At 43.3% G+C, this 25,171-nt stretch overlaps 1 protein-coding gene across 2 annotated transcripts in view; it reads left to right on the top strand.

Annotated features, from left to right (window-relative positions):
- PDLIM3 (PDZ and LIM domain 3) overlaps positions 1-25,171 on the top strand; it is a 44,405-nt gene that overhangs the window by 7,225 nt on the left and 12,009 nt on the right. The window contains exons 2-4 of one of the 2 annotated variants that reach the window (XM_056855233.1): positions 12,325-12,476; positions 14,314-14,398; positions 24,007-24,074. In XM_056855233.1, coding sequence (XP_056711211.1) covers positions 12,325-12,476; positions 14,314-14,398; positions 24,007-24,074 — 305 coding nt within the window. Of the gene's footprint in view, positions 1-12,324; positions 12,477-14,313; positions 14,399-23,110; positions 23,299-24,006; positions 24,075-25,171 lie in introns of both variants that reach the window. The other variant, XM_056855234.1, reaches the window with a different exon arrangement.

Raw genomic sequence — 25,171 nt, 5'->3', positions numbered from 1 at the left:
TGTCCTGCCAATCACTTTCTACGCATAATCCTGCAGTCTGGTATTATGGGTGTTACCCACCATTTGCATTGTTTGGCACTGGAGACAGAAATTTTCCAGCCCTACAAAAGTCAGATTCCTCTTTCCTATGCGCATTGGCAGCCTCCCAGACATGCAAGCAAAATGCAACCTGCCACTTGGCTCATTTCTAGTGGCTAAACTCCTTTGATCAACTTGTACCATTTTGTGCACCAGAAATTAGCCAGTGCTGTTCAAGTTCCTGTACTGGTATGGCTAATTGCAATGCAGCAGCCATCAGTAACTCTGGGTGGTTCAAATATGGTATATAGGTGACTGAAAAAAGAAAGGAATAGAATCAAGCAAAGTTGCCCCTAATGTTCATATGTATTAAAAGAATAAGGGAAAGGTTTTCCTCCCCTGTGTAGCATATACGTAAAGTGTTGTCAAGTCATAGCTGGCTTATGATGACCCCTTAGGGTTTTCAAGGCAAGAGACAAACAGAGGTGGTTTGCCATTGCATACCACAGCACAGCAACCTTGGTGGTCTCCCATCCAAGTAGTAAAAGAAGAGTTGGTTTTTATATGCCGACTTTCTCTACCTTTTTTGAGGAGACTCAAACCGGCTCACAATCTCCTTTCCTTCCTCTCCCCACAACAGACACCTTGTGAGGTAGGATAGGCTGAGAGAGTTTGGAGAGAACTGTGACTAGCCCAAGGTCACCCAGCAGGCTTCATGTGGAGGAGTGGAAAATCAAACCCGGTTCTCCAGGTTTACAGTCCACCTCTCTTAACCACTACACCACGCTGGCTCTCCAAGCATCTCAAGACCTGGCCAGCCTGGGCCATCCAGGTCAGGGCTTCTTATGTAAAGAAATAGCTAAAATCATGTGTGGAAAGTTGTCAAACATACGAGTATAAATAGAATCTGTTTTGAAAAGTAATGTTTGATATTAACAAACTGTAACCTTGTGAGGTGTTTTTTCTTCTATAAGGAAAACAAAGCTACAAAGTACATAGGCTTCCAGGCAGCCTGACAAGCAGCAGAGCCGATGCCTAGTTATTGTTGTAAAGGTAAAGGTTCCCTGTGCAAGCACCGGGTCATTCCTGACCCATGGGGTGATGTTACATCCCGACGTTTCCTAGGCAGACTTTGTTTACGGGGTGGTTTGCCAGTGCCTTCCCCGGTCATCTCCCCTAGTTATTGTTACCAAGGGAATAACTTTGTCTCTGAAGTTTTCAGTTAGTCTCTCTCATAATTATACAGAAAGATTCAAAATGTGTCTCTGATTGGTCAAGCTTCTTATTGGTTGGTGAGTGGCAGAATTAAGAATGTATGTTGGCCTTTAGCTTAGAATCAATGAGATAAGGGCATGAGCCATCATGAACTTTAATTGTGGAAGGGGCTGGAGGGAGAAAATAAGTCAGTTGGGAGGAGTCTGAAAAGACAAAGCAGGCATTAGGGTCGCTCACCTAGGGAGTATGAAGAAGATTCAGCAGTTGCTGATGGAGGCAGTGTGTGTAGTGATTAAGTGTCTGTGAGAGATCCCCCTCTCTGAGTTTGCTTCTCCAAATCAGTTGCTCAGACGTTGATACAGAAACAATCGATTTATTGAAGCCTTCAGGAGATGAGACAGGCACAGGTAGAAAGTTGCAAGTGAGGGGCTATACGGGTTTACAGAATATATTGACTCCAGGGCACTGGGGCACTGGGGTTCACACTTATTGTTATGGGAAGTTACAAGCTTGGCATAATACAAAACATCAGACAGATCCCAGGAAGTCTGGGCGGCTATCACACTTCCAAGGCCGCATCGGCCTGAGGGAGTACTGGCAGGAAGAACAGCGGGGGGGGGGAAGATACATGGGCCATCAGGCCTGGCGCCTGAGACCAGAAGGTGTGAACTGCTTTTACGAGTTCACTGATAACACAGCAGGTGATGGAAAGCAGAGACACAAAGACAGAGACCCTCACATTCTGCCCCCCTTAAGGCCCCCCCCCGGGGTCCCCGAGAGGACGAGGCTTATCGGGATAAGCAAGGTGGAATTCCCGGACTAAGCGAGGAGCCGCCATGTGGGGTGCGGCCACCCATTCGTCATGAGCGGAGCCAAGGATTTTCCAGCGAACAAAGTAAAACAGTTTCCCTTTCTTCCATTTGGAGTCTAAAACCTTGGATATTTCCAAATGGGTGTCCCCTCCTACTACGGTAGGAATCTCGTGTGCGGGAGGGGGGTGGAACTGGGGGGCTGCCACATAGGGTTTGAGGAGGCTTATATGAAAGACTGGATGGACTCCTTTCAGAGTTTTTGGGAGGTCCAGTTCCACAGTAACCTCGTTGATTACTCTGGTAATGGGGAAAGGTCCCACATAACGGTCGCTCAGTTTTTTGCAGGGGCGAAGAGAGCGGAGGTTTTTGGTGGACAGATAGACTTGCTCCCCCACCTTGAGTTCCCATCCCGGAGACCGGTGTTTGTCTGCTTGTTCCTTGTACTTGCTTTTTGCCCTTTCCAGATTTTTGAGCAACCATGGCCAGGTGGATTTAACCACCTGAATCCACTCCTGAAGGTCAGGGGTAGACTGGAGCTCTGGCGAGACGGGGGCAGAACCGAAAGGGCCGAAATCCGTCCCGTATATAACTTGGAAGGGACTAAAGCCGGTAGAGGAATGAGGCGCATTGTTATACGCATATTCGGCAAATGGCAGCAGGTCGACCCAGTCGTCCTGGTGGAAATTTACATAGCAACGCAAATAACATTCTACCACCGCATTTACTCGTTCTGTTTGACCATCCGTTTGGGGGTGATAGGCGGAAGAAAGGCCCTGCTCTTCCACTCCCATTAACTTTAGGAAGGCCCGCCAGAATTTGGCAACAAACTGGACCCCCCGGTCGGAGAGGACCTTCCTCGGGATCGAGTGTAGCCTGAGGACGTGTGTGATGAACAGTTTAGCTAAGCCCTGGGCTGAAGGAAGGCCTGCACATGGAACGAAGTGAACCTGTTTGGAAAAGAGGTCTGTGATAACCCAAAGAACCGTTTTTCCCCGACTCGGAGGTAGGTCGGTGATAAAATCCATGGCGATGACTTCCCAGGGACGGGAGGGGCTCTCAAGCGGTTTGAGAAGCCCTGGGGGTTTTCCCATCCGTTTCTTGGCTGTGGCGCAGGTGGGGCAGCTGCGCACATACAACTCTACATCAGATCTCATACCGGGCCACCAGAATTGTCTTCGAACCAGGTGAAGCGTTTTTATGAAACCAAAATGACCCGCTAGCCTGGCACCATGTACAAGTCCCAATACTTCCTTGCGAAGAGAGGAGGGGACGTACAGTTTCCCCCCTTGCACCCACCAAGTGTTGGTACGTTCCAGACCAGTGGGGAGGAGATGATGCTCCTCCTCCTGCAAGGAGGCGTCCCGGAGTCGCTGTTGGAAGGCTTCCGGGATGCCTTTGAGTGTAGGGGGGGTCTCCGGTGGTCGGGCTTGGGACCGGGTGGTGACGGCTAAGCTAGGAACTTCCCCTCGCTGCTCGGGAGTGAACAGGGAGTCGACTGGGCGATCGAAATCGTTGCGATACTGGGGAAGTCGTGACAAAGCGTCGGCTAGGGCATTTTCTTTGCCAGGGACATGTCTGAGAGTGAACCGGAACTTAGCGAAGAATTGGGCCCACCGAACCTGTTTGGCATTGAGTTTTCTAGCCCCCTTGAGGGCCTCAAGATTCTTGTGATCGGTACACACTTCGAATGGCAGTTCGGCCCCTTCCAAGAAGTGTCGCCATATGGTAAGGGCATGTTTGACCGCTGCTGCCTCCTTCTCCCAAATGGCCCAGTTGATTTCAGACTGGGAAAACTTCTTGGAGAAGTAGGCGCATGGTCTCAACCGTCCCCCCTCATCCCTCTGCAATAGGGCCCCGCCCATGGCTACATCCGAGGCATCCACTTGCACCACAAAAGGCTTGGTGCAATCTGGGTGAGCCAAAACGGGTTCGGATGAAAAAAGTAGCTTCAAACGTTCAAAAGCTAGCTGGCACTGGGGGGACCATTGCAAACGGGCTGAGGGAAGCGCGGCGCTAGCCCCCTTGTCCTTGGTACGCAACAGGGCAGTGAGGGGAAGCGCAACTTGGGCAAAGTTAGGAATGAAGTTCCGGTAAAAATTGGCAAACCCCAAAAACTGCTGAAGTTGGCGGCGGGTAGTGGGGGGTTCCCAGTCCCGCACTGTCTGGACCTTGGCGGGGTCCATTTCCAACCCTTGGTGGGAGATCACATACCCCAGAAATGTAATGGAGGGTTGGTGGAATTCACATTTGGACACCTTAGCATACAGTTTGTGCTCCCGCAGCCGCTGGAGCACCTCTCGCACTAGGCGCACATGGTCTTCCATGGTTTCAGAGTAAATAAGGATGTCATCGAGAAATACCACCACCCCCCGAAACAGCAAATCATGCAAAACCTCATTAATTAATTGCATAAAGACACTCGGAGCCCCCGAAAGTCCGAACGGCATGACTAGGTACTCAAACATCCCAAAACAACTGGAAAAGACCCAGGATCAAATCTTCGCTTGACCATGGAAGCTTGTTGTATGGCTAGTTGCACACTCTCAGCCCAACATACTTTAGAAGGGTGTTGTGATGATAAAATGGAGAACAATATAAGCTGCTTTGGTTCCCCATTGGGGAGAAAGGTAGGGTATAATTGAAATAAAAGAGCTGAAGGTGAGGACTGTAGGAGAAGAGATGTCTGAAGGAAAAGGCTATGATAGCGGGTTTGCTGAGGAAGATATGGAGTCTTCCAGAAGCAGTGCCTTGGTGTTCTTATTCCAGTATCTTTAACAAACATTCCTGACCAGTGGGAAATTTCTAGCTTCATATGTTTTGTTTGCCAGTGTCTTCAGCAAACAGCCTTACCAAAAGGAAGACTTAGTAGTAACCAAGCCGTAATGCTGACTTGGGGTAGAAGATAGAGGGAGGCTATTGGCTGTTCAAATATATTGGAAGGGAGATTAGAATCAGGGATTGTTACCTCCTTTAGTTCTAGTAATGCTGAAGGAAACAATCAGAAAGTTTGCCTTACAGGAAAGGTCCAATTTAATATGCATGTGTGTGTAAAGTGCCGTCAAGTCGCAGCCAACTTATGGTGACCCCTTTTTGGGGTTTTCATAGCAAGAGATGAACAGAGGTGGTTTGCCAGTGCCTTCCTCTGCACAGTTACCCTGGTATTCCTTGGTGGTCTCCCATTCAAATACTAACCAGGGCTGACCCTGCTTAGCTTCTGAGATCTGACGAGATCAGGCTAGCCTGGGCCATCCAGGTCAGGGTCCAGTTTAATATATCATCCCTTTAAAATATTCAGTTGCTTAACAAACATTTTCATATTTGGTTCTTGTTTTATATTGGTGCCCCTATCCTAATGCCAGCTAACAGTATTTAATGAAGTATAAGTAAAAGAGGGTATTTCACCTTTAATAGTAAATAGCAGCAGCAGAAAACCAGGTCATACATAAGACTTTGGACTTCTGTTAGTGAAGTTTAAACATTAATGATTGATTTGTGGGGGAAATCTTATGAAATATGGAAGAGTTTTTGTGCAGGGCTAAGCAATCTTCAGTGTGTACATTGTCATTTACATCCTGACAACCTGATCCTAAATATGCTTATGTGATAGATGGGTCAAAGTCCTGCCCATTTGTTGAAAGCTATCAGTTTCCTTTTAAACCTGGTCTGATTCCACATGAGGTTTTTTATTTCCTGTGGTGGTCATGTTATCAGTGTGATCATTGCTCAATTTGTACTTGCAACAGAGGTTTCACACATGGTACAGCATAATCTCTTCTTTACCCTTGTTAGCCATGGTTTCCCTTTCATACTAGCTGTGGATTGCATCACTCCCATCACACTGTTTATGGCACCATCATGATTCTCCATCCACTTTTTAAAAAATGTTTTAGTGAATGTTTAGGGCTGCTCAAGAATAATGCAGTACTATAACTGTGCATTTGAATAGTGCTGCCCCACAACAACACAATATTGAATCCTTTGGTAATGCTAATTACTGGAATTATAGAATCATATTGTTGGAAGGGGCCATACAGGCCATTAGTCCAACCCCCTTCTTATTGCAGGATCAGCTTAGAGTATCCCTGTCAAGTGCTTGTCCAGCCTCTGCTTAAAGACTGCCAGTGAGGGGGAGCTCACCACCTCCTTAGAAAGCTGGTTTCACTGTCGAACAACTCTTACTGTAAAAAATTTTTTCCTAATATCCAGCCGGTACCTTTCAACCCACTATTTAAACCCATGATTCTGAGGCCTATCCTCGCAATAATGCAAGGAGGTTACTAAGTGTCCTATCGTGGCTAGGGTTGCCAGGTCCCTCTTCACCACCGGTGGGAGATTTTGGGGGTGGAGGCTGAGGAGGGATGGGTTTGGGGAGGGGAGGGACGTCAATGTCATAGAGTTCAATTGCCAAAGCATCCATTTTTCTCCAGGTGATCTGATCTCTATCGGCTGGAGATCAGTTTTATTAGGAGATCTCCTGCTACTACCTGGCAGTTGGCAACCCTAATTGTGGCCCTCTACATTGAAAAGACTAATTATCCCCCTGTTGCTTTGGGAAAGGGGAAAGAGAACTTCAGGGACTTTTCAAATAATAATCAAGATGGCGGAGAAAAACACTTGGGATTTGTATTGTTGTAATGTATTAACAACATTACGACATTGCCCTCATACCTGTCCTCTCCCTCCATCTTCGTTTTGTGGGTGTTAGCAAGGACAAGGTAGTCCACTGGGAAAAGGCAGAGAATGGGGGCATTTTTAAAATTCAAACTGAAGGTGTACCTTCCCTTCTGGCCACATGAAAAAGATTGTCCCAACAATGCCGTACCAGAAATATGTTGTGTTGTTTTTTTTAAGATTTAAGGGGGGGGGGAGAGAGTTTTTAGTAGAAAGAACGAGCTGTTCATGATTTAAATGGAGGATGATATCATGTGGGGGGAAAAGTGCATGTCTAGAGTTGCTGAAATGGAGAAAACCCTCCATGTGGAATCAGTGTGGGCTGAACTTTCACTGAGCTGGTAACAGACAACTTTGACGGGAGATGGGACAGAGAAACCGGAGCAAAAAGCAGTTATAAACCACCATTTTCCTTTAGACAGGGTTTAGCTGCCAAATGAGACAGGTTAGGGAAACCTTGGTCTCAGGAGAGCATGTTTGTCTCAGAGAGCTTTTCGGCATGGGGTTTTTCTGTTGGTTATGGCCCCATAGTGTGTCGGCTTACTCCATTATTTCTGCACACACTTTTGTGCCTTTAGTTTTCATTTCAGTTTTTCCCCCTCGTTTCCCCCCCCCCGGTTCTTTGGGAATTCAGAGACGCTACTTAAACTATCATTACAACACTATGTCGATATAAACATGTGCAAAAAATAAAGGGGGTTTCTGTGACACCCTGATGACAACAGCACCCTCTCTTGAAATTCCTCATTATTTAAGGCTAGGGTTGCCAACTGCCAGGTAATAGCAGGAGATCTCCTGCTAATTCAACTGATCTCCAGCCGATAGAGATCAGATCATCTGGAGAAAAATGGCCACTTTGGCAATTGAACTCTATGGCATTGAAGTCCCTACCCTCCCCAAACCCCGCCCTCCTCAGACTCTGCCCCCAAAATCTCCCGCCGGTGGCGAAGAGGGACCTGGCAACCCTATTTAAGGCATGTGCAGAAGAAAATAAACTGACTCCACAATTGTGAAAATGCAGAGAGAGGGCAGGTGTGCAAAAGAACAGTGTTCAAACCAATTCCAATGCTTGTGGATTGACTGCCAAGAAAATCTGGAGTACCGGTAAGTCAAGCATGTGGAAAAACCCAGAGTCTGTCTTCAGGAGAAGAAGGCTGGTTAGGGATGCCAGCCTCCAGGTAGGACCTGGGGATCCCCTCAGGATTACAGCTCATCTCCAGACTACAGAGATCAGTTCCTCTGGAGAAAATGGATGCTTTGGAAGGTGGACTTTATGGCATTGTACCCCACTGAGGTCCCTGTCCTCCCCAGGCTCCATCCCCCAATCTCCAAGAATTTCCCAGCCTGGATCTGGCAACCCTAAGGCTGGTAGAGTGTGGTGTCCAGGAGAGGCTCACACTGAATGATTAGTTTCGTTCTTTAGTCTTCCAGGGTCGAGGGAAACGAAAGGGTCAAACTGTAGTCCTATTGTAAAGCATGCAGATAATTCTAATCTGGGATTCAATAACCCTGGGCCCAGTCATTCATCATTTTCTCTCAAAGCAAAGATTGGCTGATATTTGCTCATTGTCCTTGTTGCCGTGCCCCTGCAAACACACAAATATACATTCAGACTGACAAGGGGAATTAGCTTGCGTGTTTGTGCAGGAAATGTCCTCAGAATATGCTATTTCATTAGTAATTTTTGCTGATGTTTCACTGCTCTTTATATCCTTTAATCCTTTCTAGGTAACTAAATAAAAGTTACTTGTTCTTTTATACCTCATGACTCCTGTCAATGTATTTTCCTAAATAATAACCAATACAGAAGAGAGGATTTGTCACACCAGCACACCAAAATTCATTTGACCACTTGGTTCAGTATACTTAAGGTTACAGCCTCTCCTTTTATAAGTTTCTAGTCTGCATAATTAGAGAGAAATTTCAAATTATGTTACCACATTTGACAGCAAGCATGGGTTTTGCCAACAAGCTCATAGACAGCAGGAAGGTGTAGCCAATTCTAATTCTCTGAAGAGAGTACCCCTATGATGCATTTGTTTCTAAACACATTGCTGCTTGTATAATAATATTAGCTATATACTTAAAAGTGTATCCCAATTACAGTAGGAATGCCAAAAGATGGGAGGGGGAGTTGAGAAGTCTGACAGCGGCTCTTCTGGGTTTGCTTTCATTGCAGCTTGCACAAAGTGAGCTTTCCTGCTGAAATAAGGAGGTATTTGTTATGTATGCAGAAGGAAGCAAGGCTCATGTTGAGCTTGCAATCTTCTCCAGGCTCCTTCGCCTGCGATTCCTATTGGACAATGGACTATAGCCGCCCAATCACGGACTTTTCTTCGCCTGTGTTCCCACTGGACTATGGACTACAACCGGCCAATCGTGGACTTGGGTGGGGGCATGGCTCCGGATAGTTGGGATTGGCATATAAGCCAGGGTGTTGTGCACTTGCAGTTCAGTTCACTCAATCTGTTCTAGTTCAGCACAGTTCAACTCTAGTTTGTGAATAAAGTGGTTGTTGTTGGAACTCCGTCTCCAGTCTCATGTATCACCCATGCATACATAAAAGTATTCTTCAAAAAAGTAGAGCTGTGCTTATGTTGGTTGCAGCATAGCAAACCTCTCGGCCACTAGGGTCTTTTATGCATAGCTGTTTCACTTGCAGTCGCCCCCCAATGATTTCGGGTCTTTGTGTTGATTGTACTCTTTGGGGGTCAATCCTAAAATTTTCTTTACAAGGCATCCATGGTTAGGTGAGATTTAATAGGAATATATCAGCCTTTGCAAACCACACTACTTCCCTTCAGTAAAGGTCCTTCCTAACTGTGCTTTCTAAGATCCTTTAACTGGGGATGCTAGCTATGAAACGAAGGTGGTGGTTAAGTGCACATGCTGTGATCTACCTGCATGATTTCTCCATACGGTGAATGAGCTGCTCTTGCTCAATTGTTGTGACAGTGTCCCAGTTCACTAATGACAATATTGTGTCAGCATTTGTAAAGATTTTGTTATGCTAATACAAAATGGTAACTTTTCTGCTGCAAGCATTGAGGATTCTGTATAAATTGTATAAATCGTAACACAGCATATAAAAAAATGTATGAGGAACAAATGCTTTTGGCCCCATCAGTGCTAGGCTAATTCTTTTCAACTACCCCCCTCCCAAGATCGTGACCAAAACAAGGTCTATATTTTTCTCTGCAGATTGTGTTCGCATAATTTCTTCTGTTTTTACAAGCAAATGATTGCGAGGTGTATAATAGAATGCCATTTGGGCTCTGGATTCTTCTAAAATATTAGCAGGCACAAAAGATTTAGAAAGTAATACTTAAATGCCTGTCAACAGGATTCATGGATCATTTAAATCCATAAACTTGGATTTAAACCAGTTTTGCCACAATCCTGAACATTATGTAGAAATAACTCCTGTTGAAAGCAACAGAATGTGGTCCGCTCTATATAATCCTAACCCAGCAATCTGTTGCAGGTACAAAAACTCTGATGCACATATGTAAATCTACTGCTCAGACAGGCGTCAGCATTCATTTCAATAGAGGCAGCCAATCTACAGAGCCTGTGCTTTTGGATTAGTTCCCTCCCTTGAAATGAATGGAGATCCTCCATTCTATAAACCCCAAAATGAACATCCAGCTCTACACTGAATGAAATGAGTTTAGGACTGTGGAAGATCCTGTTGCCTTCAGGAAGACTAAATTAGTGTTGAGAAGAGAGAAGTCTACATCCTACTTCCTTGATTTTAAACTTATCATGGGAAAGACTCATTGACATCAGTGTACATCTCATAAAGCTGGGGGTATTTAGCACAATTATTTGTGTGAATGCTTAGGTGAAAGTCAGTGAGATTAATATCTTAAAGCAAAGCTTCTGGGTGAAAACGCATGGTCACTTTATCCTCCTTTAATCTCTGTTTCAGCCAGGATTCAGCCAGGATCAGACGCATGCGTTTCGCTTAATGTGTGTTCGATCCTGGTTAAAACAGGAATTAAAGGAGGATAAAGCGACCGTGCTTTTTCACCCATACTCTGAGTTGCTGCATTTTGCTTCTTCCTTCCTTCTCCTCCTCTGAGGGGCTGTTTCAGGGGTATGTATTTTGCACCTAGGGTAACCAGCCATTGGCTAGCAACAAGAGGAAGAAAGGGACAAAGGGAATCATGCTGTGGCAATGACACCATGTCACTTCAGGGTTTGCACTGGAAGTGACATCAGTGTACCAGCATGACACTCTAAGATCCCACCCAAACTTGATGGTTTTCGGGGGATCCTCTCGTCAGATCTCAGAAGCTGAGCAGGGTCAGCCCTGGTTAGTATTTGGCTGGGAGACCACCAAGGAATGCCAGGGTTGCTGTGCAGAGGAAGGCACTGGCAAACCACCTCTCTGTTAGTCTCTTGCCATGAAAACCCCCCAAAAAGGGGCCACCATAAGTCGGCTGCGACTTGACGGCACTTTACACACACACACACACACACACACACACACACAGGTGAGATCACTCCAGGTTTGAACTGGAAGTGACATCACAACATCACTGCAACAACTCTTCCCCCCCCCTTTTCTCCCCCCCCCCCCGCCCTGACAAGCAGTGGCAGGAACAGCAGGCAGACTGTGGGAAGCCTCCTGCCACAGCGGGATACCTGGTAAGCCCACTTGCATCCTGCAAGAATGAATGCAGCATGGCCTATGGAATCCCCAGTACCTTGAATTGAATGGGGCGTGACATTCCTCAACTCCACCCATAGTCTTGCAGGCTCTCATGAGACCTCTGGAGCCTAGGTCTACGTGCATCCTAGGCAGCTTCTCAAGTGGTCTCTTCACCACCAGGCCTACTAAGAATGGCAGCCATTAAACCACTGATGCTGGAGAAGCTCACAGGATGCTGAAGTCACTCTGGCAACCTCTGCACCTCAACCAGACTTGGGAGACCCTGATGTCTTACAGGAGGGTCCCACAAGGCTGGGAGGTGGGTGGGATTTGTGGGGCATGCAACGTGGATATACAGAAAAGGGAAGACAACCAATGCAGAAACCAGAGGACTAGGGTTGCCAGGTCCCTCTTCGCCACCGGCGGGAGGTTTTTGGGGTGGAGCCTGAGGAGGGCGGGGTTTGGGGGGGAGGGACTTCAATGCCATAGAGTTCAATTGCCAAAGCGGCCATTTTTCTCCAGGTGAACTGATCTCTATCGGCTGGAGATCAGTTAAATTAGCGGGAGATCTCCTGCTACTACCTGGCAGTTGGCAACCCTAAAGAGGACTGAAGATAATAGCGAAATCTGAGCACTAGGTCCAGTATGAACATTAGACAAATCTTCCCAAGGGCTGATTTGTTAAGTTTGTGTTGTAATCAAATGTATCTGGAATTGTGTTTTGCTGAATTATTTTTAATATTGCTATATATTTACAAACATTCAAAACTAAGATCAAAGTATAAATATTCAGTGTTAAGTGATATGAGATTCCTTCATTCTGTGTTGGGATAGAGGGAACGTGTTATGAAGTTACTTTACAAGTGATTCCCAAAGCAGCGGGCCTAACTGCAAAAAGTGTGAGAACCACAGGCTTGAAACATTAAAGCATTCTGTATTTCTTTCTCTCAGATTACTCCAGGAAGCAAAGCTTCGCAAGCCAATTTGTGTCCTGGTGATGTCATTATTGCTATTGATGGCTATGGCACAGAGAACATGACTCACAACGATGCACAGGAGAGAATTAAAACAGCATCGCACCAGCTGTGTCTGAAAATTGAAAGGTACAATTTCACATTTAGACTGTGGTTGTACACTATGTTTCCTATACAAACGTAAAATTAGTTTTTTTACTTAGTCATGGATAGGTGATGGCTGAAGATCTCCTAGGATTACAACTGATTTCCAGGCAATAGAGATCAGTTCCCTTGGAGAAAATGGTTGCTTTGGACAATGGACTGTATAGCATTATACGCCACTGAAGTCCCTCCCCAAACCTTGCCCTCCTCAGGCTCCACCCCCAAAATCTCCAGGTATTTCCCAACCCAGAGCTGGCAACCCTGGTCATGGAGCCAGTACAGATTTCTGGCCTTGCGTCTGAAATACTTGGACCATCTTTGATGGTATAATTGCATAAATGTATTTTAAGTAGGGGTTGGCATACCCCTTCCAATAAACCTATGTTTTTAGTGCCTTGGGGAGCATTTTAAGTTGCTTTGGGAATAGACTACACTGGCGGGGTGGGAGGGGAGGACTACTATAAAAATGCCCACCTATCTTAGGAAGAAAATGTGCAGTGTCTGGAACTGTTTCTAGGCATTCCCCTTTTTAAAAAAGGTAAAGGTCCCCTGTGCAAGCACTGGGTCATTCCTGACCCATGGGGTGACGTCACATCCCGACGTTTACTAGGCAGACTTTGTTTACTAGGGGTGGTTTGCCAGTGCCTTCCCCAGTCATCTTCCCTTTACCCCCAGCAAGCTGGGTCATCATTTTACCGACCTCGGAAGGATGGAAAGCTGAGTCAACCTTGAGCTGGCTTCCTGAAACCATCTTCCGTTGGGATCGAACTCTTCCTATATCTGTTTCAATCTTTAAACCAGAGGCAGCTAAGGTCCGTGATCCCATCAAAGCCACCTGGCTTGCCCAAAACTGCCTATAATGGAATGTCTTAGATATTATAACCGCACAATAGGCCTGTAGACAGTCCCCTCCTCCTACAGACAAAGTCCACTGACAACGAATGTCAGGTGATTACCCAGATGGCTTCAAATCTGCCCACCCTTGTTGTGACGTGTTTGTTTCAAAATAGTCCCATTAATCGATAGGACTGCTTCTGATGTATTCCGAGGGACTGAAAATGGAACAGCTTCTTCTTAACTGTAATGTAAGGTAGAAACCTGCCTTGATGCAGGGCATTGTCATTAGATTAGGGTTGCCAGCTCCGGGATGGAAAATACCTGAAGATTTTTGGGGCAGAGCCTGAGGAGGGCGGGGTTTGGGGAGCAGAGGGACTTCGATGCCATAGAGTCTATTTGCCAAAGCAGCCATTTTCTCCAGGTGAACTGAACTCTGTCGGCTGGAGATCAGTCATAATAGCAGGAGATCTCCAGCTAGTACCTGGAGGTTGGCAACCCTACATTAGATGCTTGGGCTAGTCCATTGTATACCTTCTTAAGCACAGCTAGTTTTTTAGATGTCGATTCCCGCAATTTTCTGTATGTTTCCTTTTCATATTGTGGGGGGAAAAACGTGTACTATTGTATCAGACTTTCACAGTTCCTCCTATTTATTACTTCTTTGGCCATGAGAGCTTACAAGTGTGTAATAAAAATGGTTAGTTTTTTGGGTGCCACAATGCTCCTGCTGAAGTGTGTATTTGGGATTATTCCTACCACATCGAAATTTATTCTTTTTTTTTCTTTTGCATCTTTTTCTGTTTATCTGCTGATTCAATACTGCCCATGTAAGAGTATAATACATAGATTTAAATTTTTAACATTTTTAAAGGTACATTTGTCATGCCGTGTAAAAGGAGTGAGGAAAAATATTGGATTTTAGGATTGTATAACTCACTGATCAGAGATACCCCTTATTTATGCATTTTTCATTTCTCACCTCCAGGGCAGAAACAAAATTGTGGTCTCCGCAAATAAGTGAAGATGGCAAGCCCCATCCATTCAAAGTAAACTTGGAAGCTGAACCCCAGGTAACATTTTTTAAAACAAACAAACAAAACCCAAAACACCAGCATACTGACACATTTCTGATTTAACCTACCTGCCTCTCCTTTGACATAGGAAGTTGGTACAGGAAGTCTATAACCATAATTCAATGTTTGTGGCTACAAATGTAAAACAGTGATTCCCAAACCTTTTGGATGAAGAGCCACTGGAAACTATCGAATAGCTTCGTCTGCTCTGAACATGGCCCTGAGGCATTTATTCTGTTGATTTCTCAGCACGTTCCGTAGCTGAATCTTAATACTGAAAACAGGTCACAGGACAAGGCCCTAGCAAGATATGGCCATTTTCCCCAGCAAACCCCTAAGAGCATGTTCTACTTAGACTAATGCCAACCTACCACTGGTGATGTAACATTCTTAAGAACATAAGAAAAGCCCTGCTGGATCAGACCAAGGTCCATCAAGTCCAGCAGTCTGCTCGCACAGTGGCCAACCAGGTGCCTTTAGGAAGCCCCCAAACAAGATGACTGCAGCAGCACCATCCTGCCTGTGTTTCACAGCACCTAAGATAATAGGCATGCTCCTCTGATCCTGGAGAGAATAGGTATGCAGCATGACTAGTATCCATTTTAACTAGTAGCCATGTTCACACAGTGGCCAACCAGGTGCCTCCAGGAAACCACAAACAAGACGATGGCAGCAGCACCGTCCTGCCTGTGTTCCACAGCACCTAATATAATAGGCATGCTCCTCTGATATTAGAGAGAATAGGTATGCAGCATGACTAATATCCACTTTAATTAATAACCATGAATACCCTTTTCCTCCATGAATATGTCCACTCCCCTCTTAAAGCCTTCCAAGTTGGCAGCAATCACCACATTTTGTGGCAGAGAGTTCCATGATTTAACTATGCGTTGTGTGAAAAAATACTTCCTTTTATCTGTTTTGAATCTCTCACCCTCAGCTTCAGCAGGTGACTTGTGTTCTAGTATTATGGGAGAGGGAGAAATCAAGGCTAGGTGATTGTGAGTGGACTTAAGGATTATGTGATTCCTTCCTCCCCTAGCATCTTGCACCCATGACACAAATTCCACCAGTGCCCCAATTTTGTATTATATTGGTACTGAATTAAACATTAACACATTCCCTCTTAATAAGGTTTGCCCGCCTGCTTAAACTGTTCCTTTAAGTCCAGGATATAGCATGAGCACTTGTTAGTTTTGGGTGGTGATATAATCCCTGATCACAGTTAACAGCACCTAGGGACCAGAAGAATTAATGCTGGAGAGAGGAGAGGTTGAGAGAGAGGACATGTGATCCTGCAGCATGCTTCCAGATAGTAGCATTGTAACTTCTGGTTCTTTGTTTAATTGAAGAAAGGGATTTTCTGCTGCCTTACCTCATCAGGGATCATTACCTAAATGTCAAATTCCCATCTTCAAGACTTGTTTGGACAACTGGGTTCTTTCTAGGACTACAGTCTTGGGTTATAAAGTTTATTTTCAGTGGATAGTGTGATAAGATTCTTCATTAAGAGAACCATATCTGTTCATAAGTAGTGGGCACACTTGGCTTGATTTAACTCCCCCCTCCCCCAGTTTGTGTGGCAGAACACACTAGAATTTGAACAGTAATATATGGTGCATCATGGGCAGAGATTTCCGGGGGGGAGAGAATTACATGAGTTTTCTAGAGTTTATATGTTCACTTGTTGGACAGGTTTAGGAAATGATTCATTTGCTGGAGGATTGTTTTACCAACAGTCCTGAAACTACTTAGGCATAAGTAACTAAATTCCTACATGGACGTCATTTTCATAAATGAAATAGGATTATTCCCCTAGAACACGATATGTAACAACCCTACAGAAGTATTCTAATAGTGCTTAGAATGTGTAGAGCCTATTCTTATGTGCTCCACGCACATAGTTTTTTTCTAATCTTTACAGTAGACCTGTAGAGTAGGCCACAATTAATCACCCCCCACCTCACCCCCCCCCAAAAATCTTGTAATACAGAAGACACAAAAAGAACAAAAAGTTACCTTATACTTAAAGCAGGTCAGGCACAACAAAATTTCTGGAGCATTTCTATATATAATCTGGGTCCTGTGGACTCTCCATCTTCCCTGGGAAAGAGCGGCCTTTGTTGGGACCCAAACATCTGGTGTTGGCTGGCACACTTCAGGGGAGATGGCTACAACAGAACCTTTAAAGAGCAGCAGTTGGAACAAGAGGATTGAGGAGAGGGTACACTACATTGAACCACTAGTGACTTTATGTCTGTCACTGTTTTATAATATATAAGCACACACTTACATAATGGAATTTTGCCTGATTGTAAGCTGACTTGGAAGCCTGTTCTCAGGCAGAAAGGTGGCTTATAAATACTTTCAAAAAATATAGAGGATTTTTATCGTGTTTTGAAATTCATCTCATTTGGATACTTTGGGAATTTGGTGCTGCTGTCCTTCTCTTCTTTCTTTCACAGTTATTATCTGTATTGCAAATCCAAAAGTAAGGAGATGGTTCAGTCCTAAGTGGAGGTACACCCTTCTAAGTTTTATTGACTTCAATCGACTTAGGAGGACATAACTCTACTTACGATGGCACTAAATTTGAGAAAGCAGCTTTTTGTCTCAGGCTACCCAGAGATCTTATACTTGAGGTGAGCTATGACTGAAGGGTTTCCTGGCTCATAGTAAGCTGATCTATTTAAGAACTCTGCTATGCCATTGTCAGTTGCAATTAGAAATGGGTGCCGGGAATCTGCTATCAACAGGGGCTATCCAATATATGTACATAGGAACTTTTCATACTATGACATACATTTGGAAATTGTACAGCTTCTATATTAAAATTATTTTTATATAGGCACTTACTAACATATGAATAGCACCATACAATGCTTCCGTGTGATATGGTGGTTATTGGCTTCAGTGTATGTCTTTAGAAGTAGATTTGGTGGATTTTTTCCTTATTGAACTAACATATATTATGGTGGATAAATACTGAAAATACAGCATATTTTATTAAGGATAAAATCAAACAGTACTAAGAAACAAATTTTGAACATCTGATTGTAATTTAATTGATCTGTAGAAAAAAATACTTCTCTCCAGAAGGGATCTTGCATGCTGCTTCTGTTACATATTTCGATTACATATTTCTGTTTTAGACTTTTAATAGATTGAAATGCTCTAACATTCTTTTCCCTGTGCTTTTCGCTTAGACTTACTCAAAGTTACTGGTTCCCTTATTTATGTTTTCTTCAAAATTAAGTCTACTTAACCTATTTAACCAATGGTTTTTCTGTAGTTTTAACATACATTATGGCATATGTGTTCTGATGCAATTAATGGCATCTTTTCCTGTATTCTTACATATAAGGAAAGTCAGCCATCTTCTATTTAGGAAACATCAAAAGTACTATGGGTTGGATCCCAGGACTCATAGTCTGAAAGCTGGATCCTATGATTTTCTTCTGCTAAGTTTTTTTTTTCAAGATGCAAAGACTTTCTCTATGGAGAACAGTCTTTCTTTGGTGGAGCAAGTCTGTTTTCTGTTGGAAGAAGACAAGACTTGGTGGAAAAGAGTGATAGTATCCAGCCAATGAGCAAGATTCCAAGTCAGCATACAGGATATCTGTAGGTCATACTGGGGCTGCTCAAACCTCTTCTTGCTATAGCCCTTATATACCTGAAAAGCTGCTCTGGAAATTCAGGGACTCTTGGGAACAGCCTCAGGTGCAATGTGAGAAAATGTAGTCAGAAGTGAAAATGGGTGAAAGATCTCTTGTGCATGAACATGTTTGGTACAAGCAGAAGATGGGAGTGTGGTACAGAAGTGTCTGAATAGGATTCCGGTTCAATTTTTCATTTAGATTTTGGGTTAGTCACATTCACTCAGCCTAAAATTCTTCACAGGGTGATGTAAAAATAAAAGGGAGGAGGAGGGGACTGTGTACCTGCCTGTGTCTGCTTGGTCAAAGAACAGAATAAATATGTCACACTTCCATTACACACTCAGGGCAGTATGCCGGGTTGTCCTACAGAATAGTACTCACAACAACCCTGTAAAGTAGATTAGTCTGAGATAGGGTCATTGGGCCCAACATCACCCAGTTAGCTTCTGTGGCTAAGAGGGAATTTGAATCTAGGTCTCCCCCCTTCCTGGTCCAGTACGCTAACTACTACACAGCACAGGCACTCTAAATATGTAATAGATAGAAACATGCACAAAGATCTTTGAATCCCGGTGTAGGCAAGGCATCCTCTAGGGTTCATTTGGTTAATGCACACTAATCTTTCCCATGCTTTAACCCAGGGGTTCTCAATAGGGTTGCCAGGTCCCTCTTTGCCACCAGCGGGAGATTTTTGGGGCGGAGCCTCAGGAGGGCGAGGTTTGGGGAGGGGAGGGACTTCAATGCCATAGAGTTCAATTGCCAAAGTGGCCATTTTTCTCCAGGTGATCTGATCTCCATCAGCTGGAGATCAGTTGTATTAGCAGAATATCTCCTGCTACTACCTGGCAGTTGGCAACCCTAGTCCTCAAGTTTTTTGACCCTGAGGGCATCTTTGGAATTTTTGGAGGGGGTGGTAAGCACCAAATCCAAAATGGCAGCCAGAGGAGGCACAGCCATACCCAATACATCCCTCTTTGCTGCCAACAAACCACAGAAGGGGAATACAAAGAAATTAAGAAAAGGGAGAATGAGAGAAAGATAAGTAATAAAAAGAAGGAAAGCCTTAACAGTCCTCCTGATCTTCCTATTGCTGCTATTCCAGCCATGGAAAGGCCTTTCATCTGAATGATGGCAGCCAGTAACAAGCCCTGCCATACAATGGCCCCACCAATTTTCTAAAAAGCTTGTCAGGAGCCAGGGGAATACTGGTGGTCGTTATGGTGCCTACAGGCAACACATTGGGGAACCCTGCTTTTACTTTCTCAGGATAAAGTTGGATGCTATAGTCTAGCTGTGGTCATGTTCTATTCAAAGAAATACAGTGTGCAAAGAAACTGCCTCCTCATGTGGGTACATCTGATTTCATGTCTTTATTGGCCAGTCCAGCAGGGGATGCCTATGTTTTTATCAATAGGTGTCCTTAGTTGGGTCAGGGTAAAATGGTTTAAGTGTCGTTCTTTCAATGGGTATTTATTGATAGAGTGCAAGCAAGGCTCTGTTATTTATTCTGGTCACACTGAAGTCCCATAGTTAGCCCAGATAAATTCATATGAAGTAAAATAGTGATGTGTGCCAGGGGCACAATAATGTTTTACAATAAGGAACTGTATTTTTAAAACAAACATCTTAACCTTTTAAAAAATTGTATGGTGATTAACAGTCTTTTTAGTTCCTTGAAAATATCTTATGTATTTACAAACATCAAAAGAACATTTGTCATTGGGTTAGTTGGACCTAGGAGAGGGCCATGGCTCCGTGGTAGACCATCTGCTTGGCCTGCAGATCCAACCCCTGGCTTCTTCAGTTTAAAAGTATCAGGTAGTAGGTGATGGGAAATACCTCACCCTGAGACCCTGGAGAGCAACTGCCAGTCTGAGTAGACAATACTAACCTTGATGGCTCATTGGTCTGATTCAGTATAAGGCAGCTTCATGTGTCCACGTGTGACCTAGATTGATTACAAGGCTTTCCATTGTACCAGGCGTCATATGTGTTTTGAGGTTCTTAGTGAGTTGCCAGACAGATCAGCCAAATTTTCTGTTTTCATTGGCATACGAAAAACACAAGAGCTGGACTATATATATATATATATACACCGTATTCTGCTGCTGTTTGCTTTGCCACTTACATTCTGCGCATTTGGTGATATCAAAACATAAATTAAGTCAAGCTTAGCTGCGGCAACACATATGGTCTCTTGCAGTAAATCATCATATGCTTTTTCTCCAGTTCTTCATCCCATATCACTTGAAAAACTTGATGACGTTAACTTTGAGAAATGTAATTTAAATATAACATGGCTTTATGAAGTTAACTTGACTCAGGGTCCGAACTTCAAGCAGCTTTTATCCTAAACGCAAGTAAGTCCCATTGACAGCAGTGTAGTGTTGCTTTAGTGACACTATTCGGTAGTATCGGGAGATTGGTTTTTAGTCCTTAAAGGCGCAGTTCCTGAACTTTTGTTTAATTCAGCAAAATAGACTAAAATACTGATAACTCAGAGCTGATCTTCACAGTTAGGAGGGCTGTCCAACACCTTTTTTTGCCAAGTTTGCAGCATTTAGGTTTGTAGGTAGCAGAACAGCAAGTTCGGATGCTCTGCTGATGCACACAAAACTAACATTTTAGGGCAGAGTCCTTTTTCTGGCATGCTAGTTTTCTACATACAAGGATGTCTAAATTGTGTTTTTTTTTTTTAATTCCTTCATTATTAAGTAGATCATATCCAGACAGTATGTGCCACAATTTTTGGTATCTATGTAAATCTTCCCCAAGGAATCCTAGTTATTCTCCAGTTAATTCCTAGTCCTGTTTAACTCCTTTGCTCATGGAAGGATTCTCCCTATCCCAATTCATATCCGCATACTACAGATTAACCCATATCCTCCAGTTTATAGTTTTAGCTGTAAATTTGCACTTGCACATAAATTCTGTAAAAAGCTGAAAGCTATGATATATAAAGTACTCAAAGTTTTTTAAAAAAATACAAGGTTTTCACATCAAGTAATTTATTCCACTTTTGCTAGTCATGGGGACAGGCAATAAATTATGGAGAAAGTTGAAACCCTAGCCTTAATCACTGGAAATCCTGCTCAATCCTCAACTGGTTTTTGAAATGCTGTCAGGCAGTGCACAGTGAACACATACCAAAATGCTCACATTACTTTCCATCCTCTTTCTTCAGCCATAGGATCCAAACTCATGATTCTTTATACATGAATAATTCTTAGGATGCTGAATGATGTGCCCAGTATGGAATTTTGTGCCTCTGCTGTGCTTTCTTGTGTCTCTGGTATGTGCACTCCTGCAAACCAAACCAAAGTGAATTTACAAACGTTAAAGTGTGTTGCATTTTCTCTTCAGAGGGACAACACTACCTTGTAAGAGAAATGTCCCAGATTTGCCTCTGTGTTGTCTTTTTTCACTTTAATGTTGCTTAGATTCTTCTAAGAAACAGTTTTTAAAAAGTGTATTCAGCAGGTATTCAGAAGTCCATAGAAATGTTTCCAAATTTTAATACATAATAGATGATATAACAGATATAAAACGAATTATACTTTCAGTTATCACATTTTTAAAAAAAAACTATTTTTACCATTGATCCTAAACATTTTCACTTAGGAGTGCATTTCACTGATTTCAATGGGACTTACTCAGTGTAAGTGTACATAGGGTGGCAATCATAATAGAAGTTCTCATTTGTTCTAGCAGAAAGGCTGGAATTAGATGTTCCTGAGGAGGTGTGATATGTGCAAAAACATGAAACCTTTATCTCCTCCTTCCCATCACAAAATACGTAGTATTGTGAAAAAGTTCTCTAATAGCAACACATTTTTTGATTACTAGATCATACCAGGAGAAAACAGAAGAAGTAGCCCTGTACTACACACATGAACCATGAAGCTGCCTTATACTGAATCAGACCCTGGGTCCATCAAAGTCAGTATTGTCTACTCAGACCAGCAGCGGCTCTCCAGGGTCTCAGGAAGAGGTCTTTCACATCACCTACTTGCCTCGTCCCTTTAACTGGAGATGCTGGGGATTGAACCTGGGACCTTCTGCATGCCAAGCAGAGGCTCTGCCACTGAGCCACAACCCTGCCCCATTCTGTTTAGTTATACTTTGTTTCTGTTTCAAATAAAGTGTATCCTTGTATTGCCTTCCACTGTAGTTTGATAAATCTCCACATACCTCATAATTAAATGGTAAAAAACAAGATGATTTGGTAATGCCCTTGATACTGGGATATTTAGTGGGGGGGGAAGTAATTGACTACCTATATACATTTGAGGATACAGGGTAATTAGATCATACCAGGAGAAAATAGAAGAAGTAGGGGAGGGACCATGGCTCTGTGGTAGAGCTGCCGGTCTGAGTAGACAATACTGACTTTGATGGACCAAGGGTCTGATTCAGGATAAGGCAGCTTCATGTGTTCATGTGTGTAGTACAGGGTTGCTGGGTTTTAGCAATAGCTCCACCTCCTAAATATCAAGCTCTGATCATATTCTTAACGCTCCTATTATAATGAGTTACATTAATAATAATAATAATTTATTACAGCTTTTGCCAGAACATAGTATACAACTACAATCTTAAAAAGGATTTTAAAAGGGTAGGTATCAAATCAAAAGTATCTCCATAGCTTAACATAAATACATTAAAATGCTAAAATAGTTGCAATAAATATAATATACTAAAATTTACCTAAAGGTTGGTTGTGACCAATGTTGACGTTACCATTGGTGGTCTCTCTCAAATGGACCTTAATAGCCACAGAGCAAAATTTAGCAACTTGGGAAAGACTAAAGGTATCCCCTTAATTAGTTACATTATTCAGTTCCTCCCTTCTGCTTCATACAACTGGTAAAAATTTAATTGGGGAAGCACAGGAAGCTCGCTTCAGTGGCTTACTAAATCAAAGCCTTTCGACACTTCTTGCCGTGAGACGCATTTTGTTAATAATCAGTGGCGATGTTGGTTTTGCTTGTCACCGGGCTTCAGTGTGCATTGTAGAGCTTTGTGTCTTTTGTCTGCTTGTTGTGCACAGGAATTCAAGCCTATTGGGACCGCCCACAACCGAAAGGCCCAGCCTTTTGTTGCAGCAGCAAATCTTGATGACAAAAGACAGGTAGTGAGTTCTTCCTATAACTCTCCCATTGGGCTGTATTCGTCTGGAAATATACAAGATGCTCTTCATGGACAACTGCGGGGCCTAATTCCTAACTCTCCTGACCAGTAAGTACTATGTTGTAAGATGGTCTTCTGTTGCAGCTTCTGGTTTCATGCTCTGGAGTCCAGCTCTTGCTGTTGTTGTTTTTTCCTTTTTCTTTCCCAATGTCCAAAGCGTTCAGAAATGTTGTTCAAAACATTGAACATCAATGTTCATTCAGGCAAGACCGATTTACAGATATTTCCTTTATAGAAGGTTGGCTGAGATGGTGCACGCAGTCCTCTTTTGAGAAACATTGGGCATGATTCGGCCAGTTCTAAGCACGTAAGGCTGTGACCATGTGTATACACATCTAGGATTGAAACCTGGAAGACTGATTTGGGTTTGCTTCTGGTAAACATGCTTAGGATCAGATTGCAAGTCCTATGGATATCGATAGAAAAGGTTTTAGCACATGATGTACAGCCTGGCCTTAAACATGTTTACTCCAAAAAAAGTCCGCTTGGAATTTTACACCCTAGACTTACACCCTAGGAAGTGGGTTTAGGCTTGCAGCCTAAAAAGTGCTTTACTTGGGCTGGATTGTGCCCTCTGTTCCCTATTTCACCCAGTAACTGCAAATCTGTTACTACTACTATTACTACTACTACTCCATAACAATTCAATAATCTGCAATATGAGTGTTAACTTATTTTACCTGGCAACAAACATTACCTGAGAACAAACAGTGGTTTGCTGAAGTTCATTTTTGTAATCCTTTCCTTTTTTTGCAGGACTTGGGCTACTTTGAACACAAGCATAATATTCGTCCCAAACCTTTCATAGTCTCAGGCCAGAGCAGGTTATAAATTCTTTCTGTGTGCTGTAACTGAATGCATGTTGTTGTTTTATTTTTTAATGGTTACTCACAATTCAACTGAAAATAATAACACTGCTACTTTGGTATGTTGACTTCTAATGAATAAAGCGCTTGTTTCATAGCAAATGTAAACCAGAAATCAAAATGCCATTCCCAAACAACAAAATTCTTATTGGGCCTCCCATTTATCCACCGCAGCCCCAATTTCCCATCCCCTAAGTAATTGTGGAGCAGGAGAGAAAAATGACCTTGACATAGTTGACACTCTAGGAATTTCCCCTGTTCTTGATGGTAAAGACCATAGAAACTAGGAAAGGCAGCCTAAAGTATCACCCAGAAGTAAACATCACATCATTCCCAAGCTCTGCCCTCCCCAGTATGTCCTGGCATTTGCCAAGGCAGTGTTTAGGACCCCTAATTCTTAAATTGAGAATAAATAATACACTGGAATAGATGTAACCTTGCAGGAATATATGGATAAAACACTCTGCCAAGCAGTCTGCAAATACAGTTCATTTAATTGGTTCTTGAACAAGAGGACGGCTTGTTACATTGCATCCTAGGAGAACAGAGACTAGAAGATAAATAAAACATTTACAAGCTTACTGCTTGGAAATTTTTACAGCCCTTTTAGTGTCCAAGCACATTATAACCCATGTGCCTGTCCTGTCCCAGAACCAACGAGGGAGAAGAAATCACACACATAACCGCCATAGTACTAATTTGGGGCAGCACTGCTACCATTCTTCTCCTTTCTCTTTAAGCCTTAAAGAACAAAGGGTTTGTGAGCTAGAAGGGAGTATGAGAGAGTGTCATTTGTGGAACCTACCCCAGGAGGTCTTTCAGACCAGAAGGAAGACTAAAGAGAACCATACATACAGGTTCCATCAGCCACCAATATAAATGAAAGATTTCATAGGTTTTGGAAAGAGAAAAAGGAACAAACTGGTACTCTGGTTTTATAGAGCAGGAGAGGATTTGCTATTAATGGGGATATTTCTGAAAGTAGCAGCTGGTGTTTAGCAGGTGTAACACCATGGTTCTCCTCTTTTACTTCTCTTTAGTTTAAACAAGGAGGA

The sequence above is a fragment of the Euleptes europaea genome, chromosome 9 (assembly GCF_029931775.1).
Source record: "Euleptes europaea isolate rEulEur1 chromosome 9, rEulEur1.hap1, whole genome shotgun sequence".
NCBI lineage: Eukaryota > Metazoa > Chordata > Lepidosauria > Squamata > Sphaerodactylidae > Euleptes > Euleptes europaea.
This window is presented reverse-complemented; position numbering and strand designations above follow the sequence as displayed.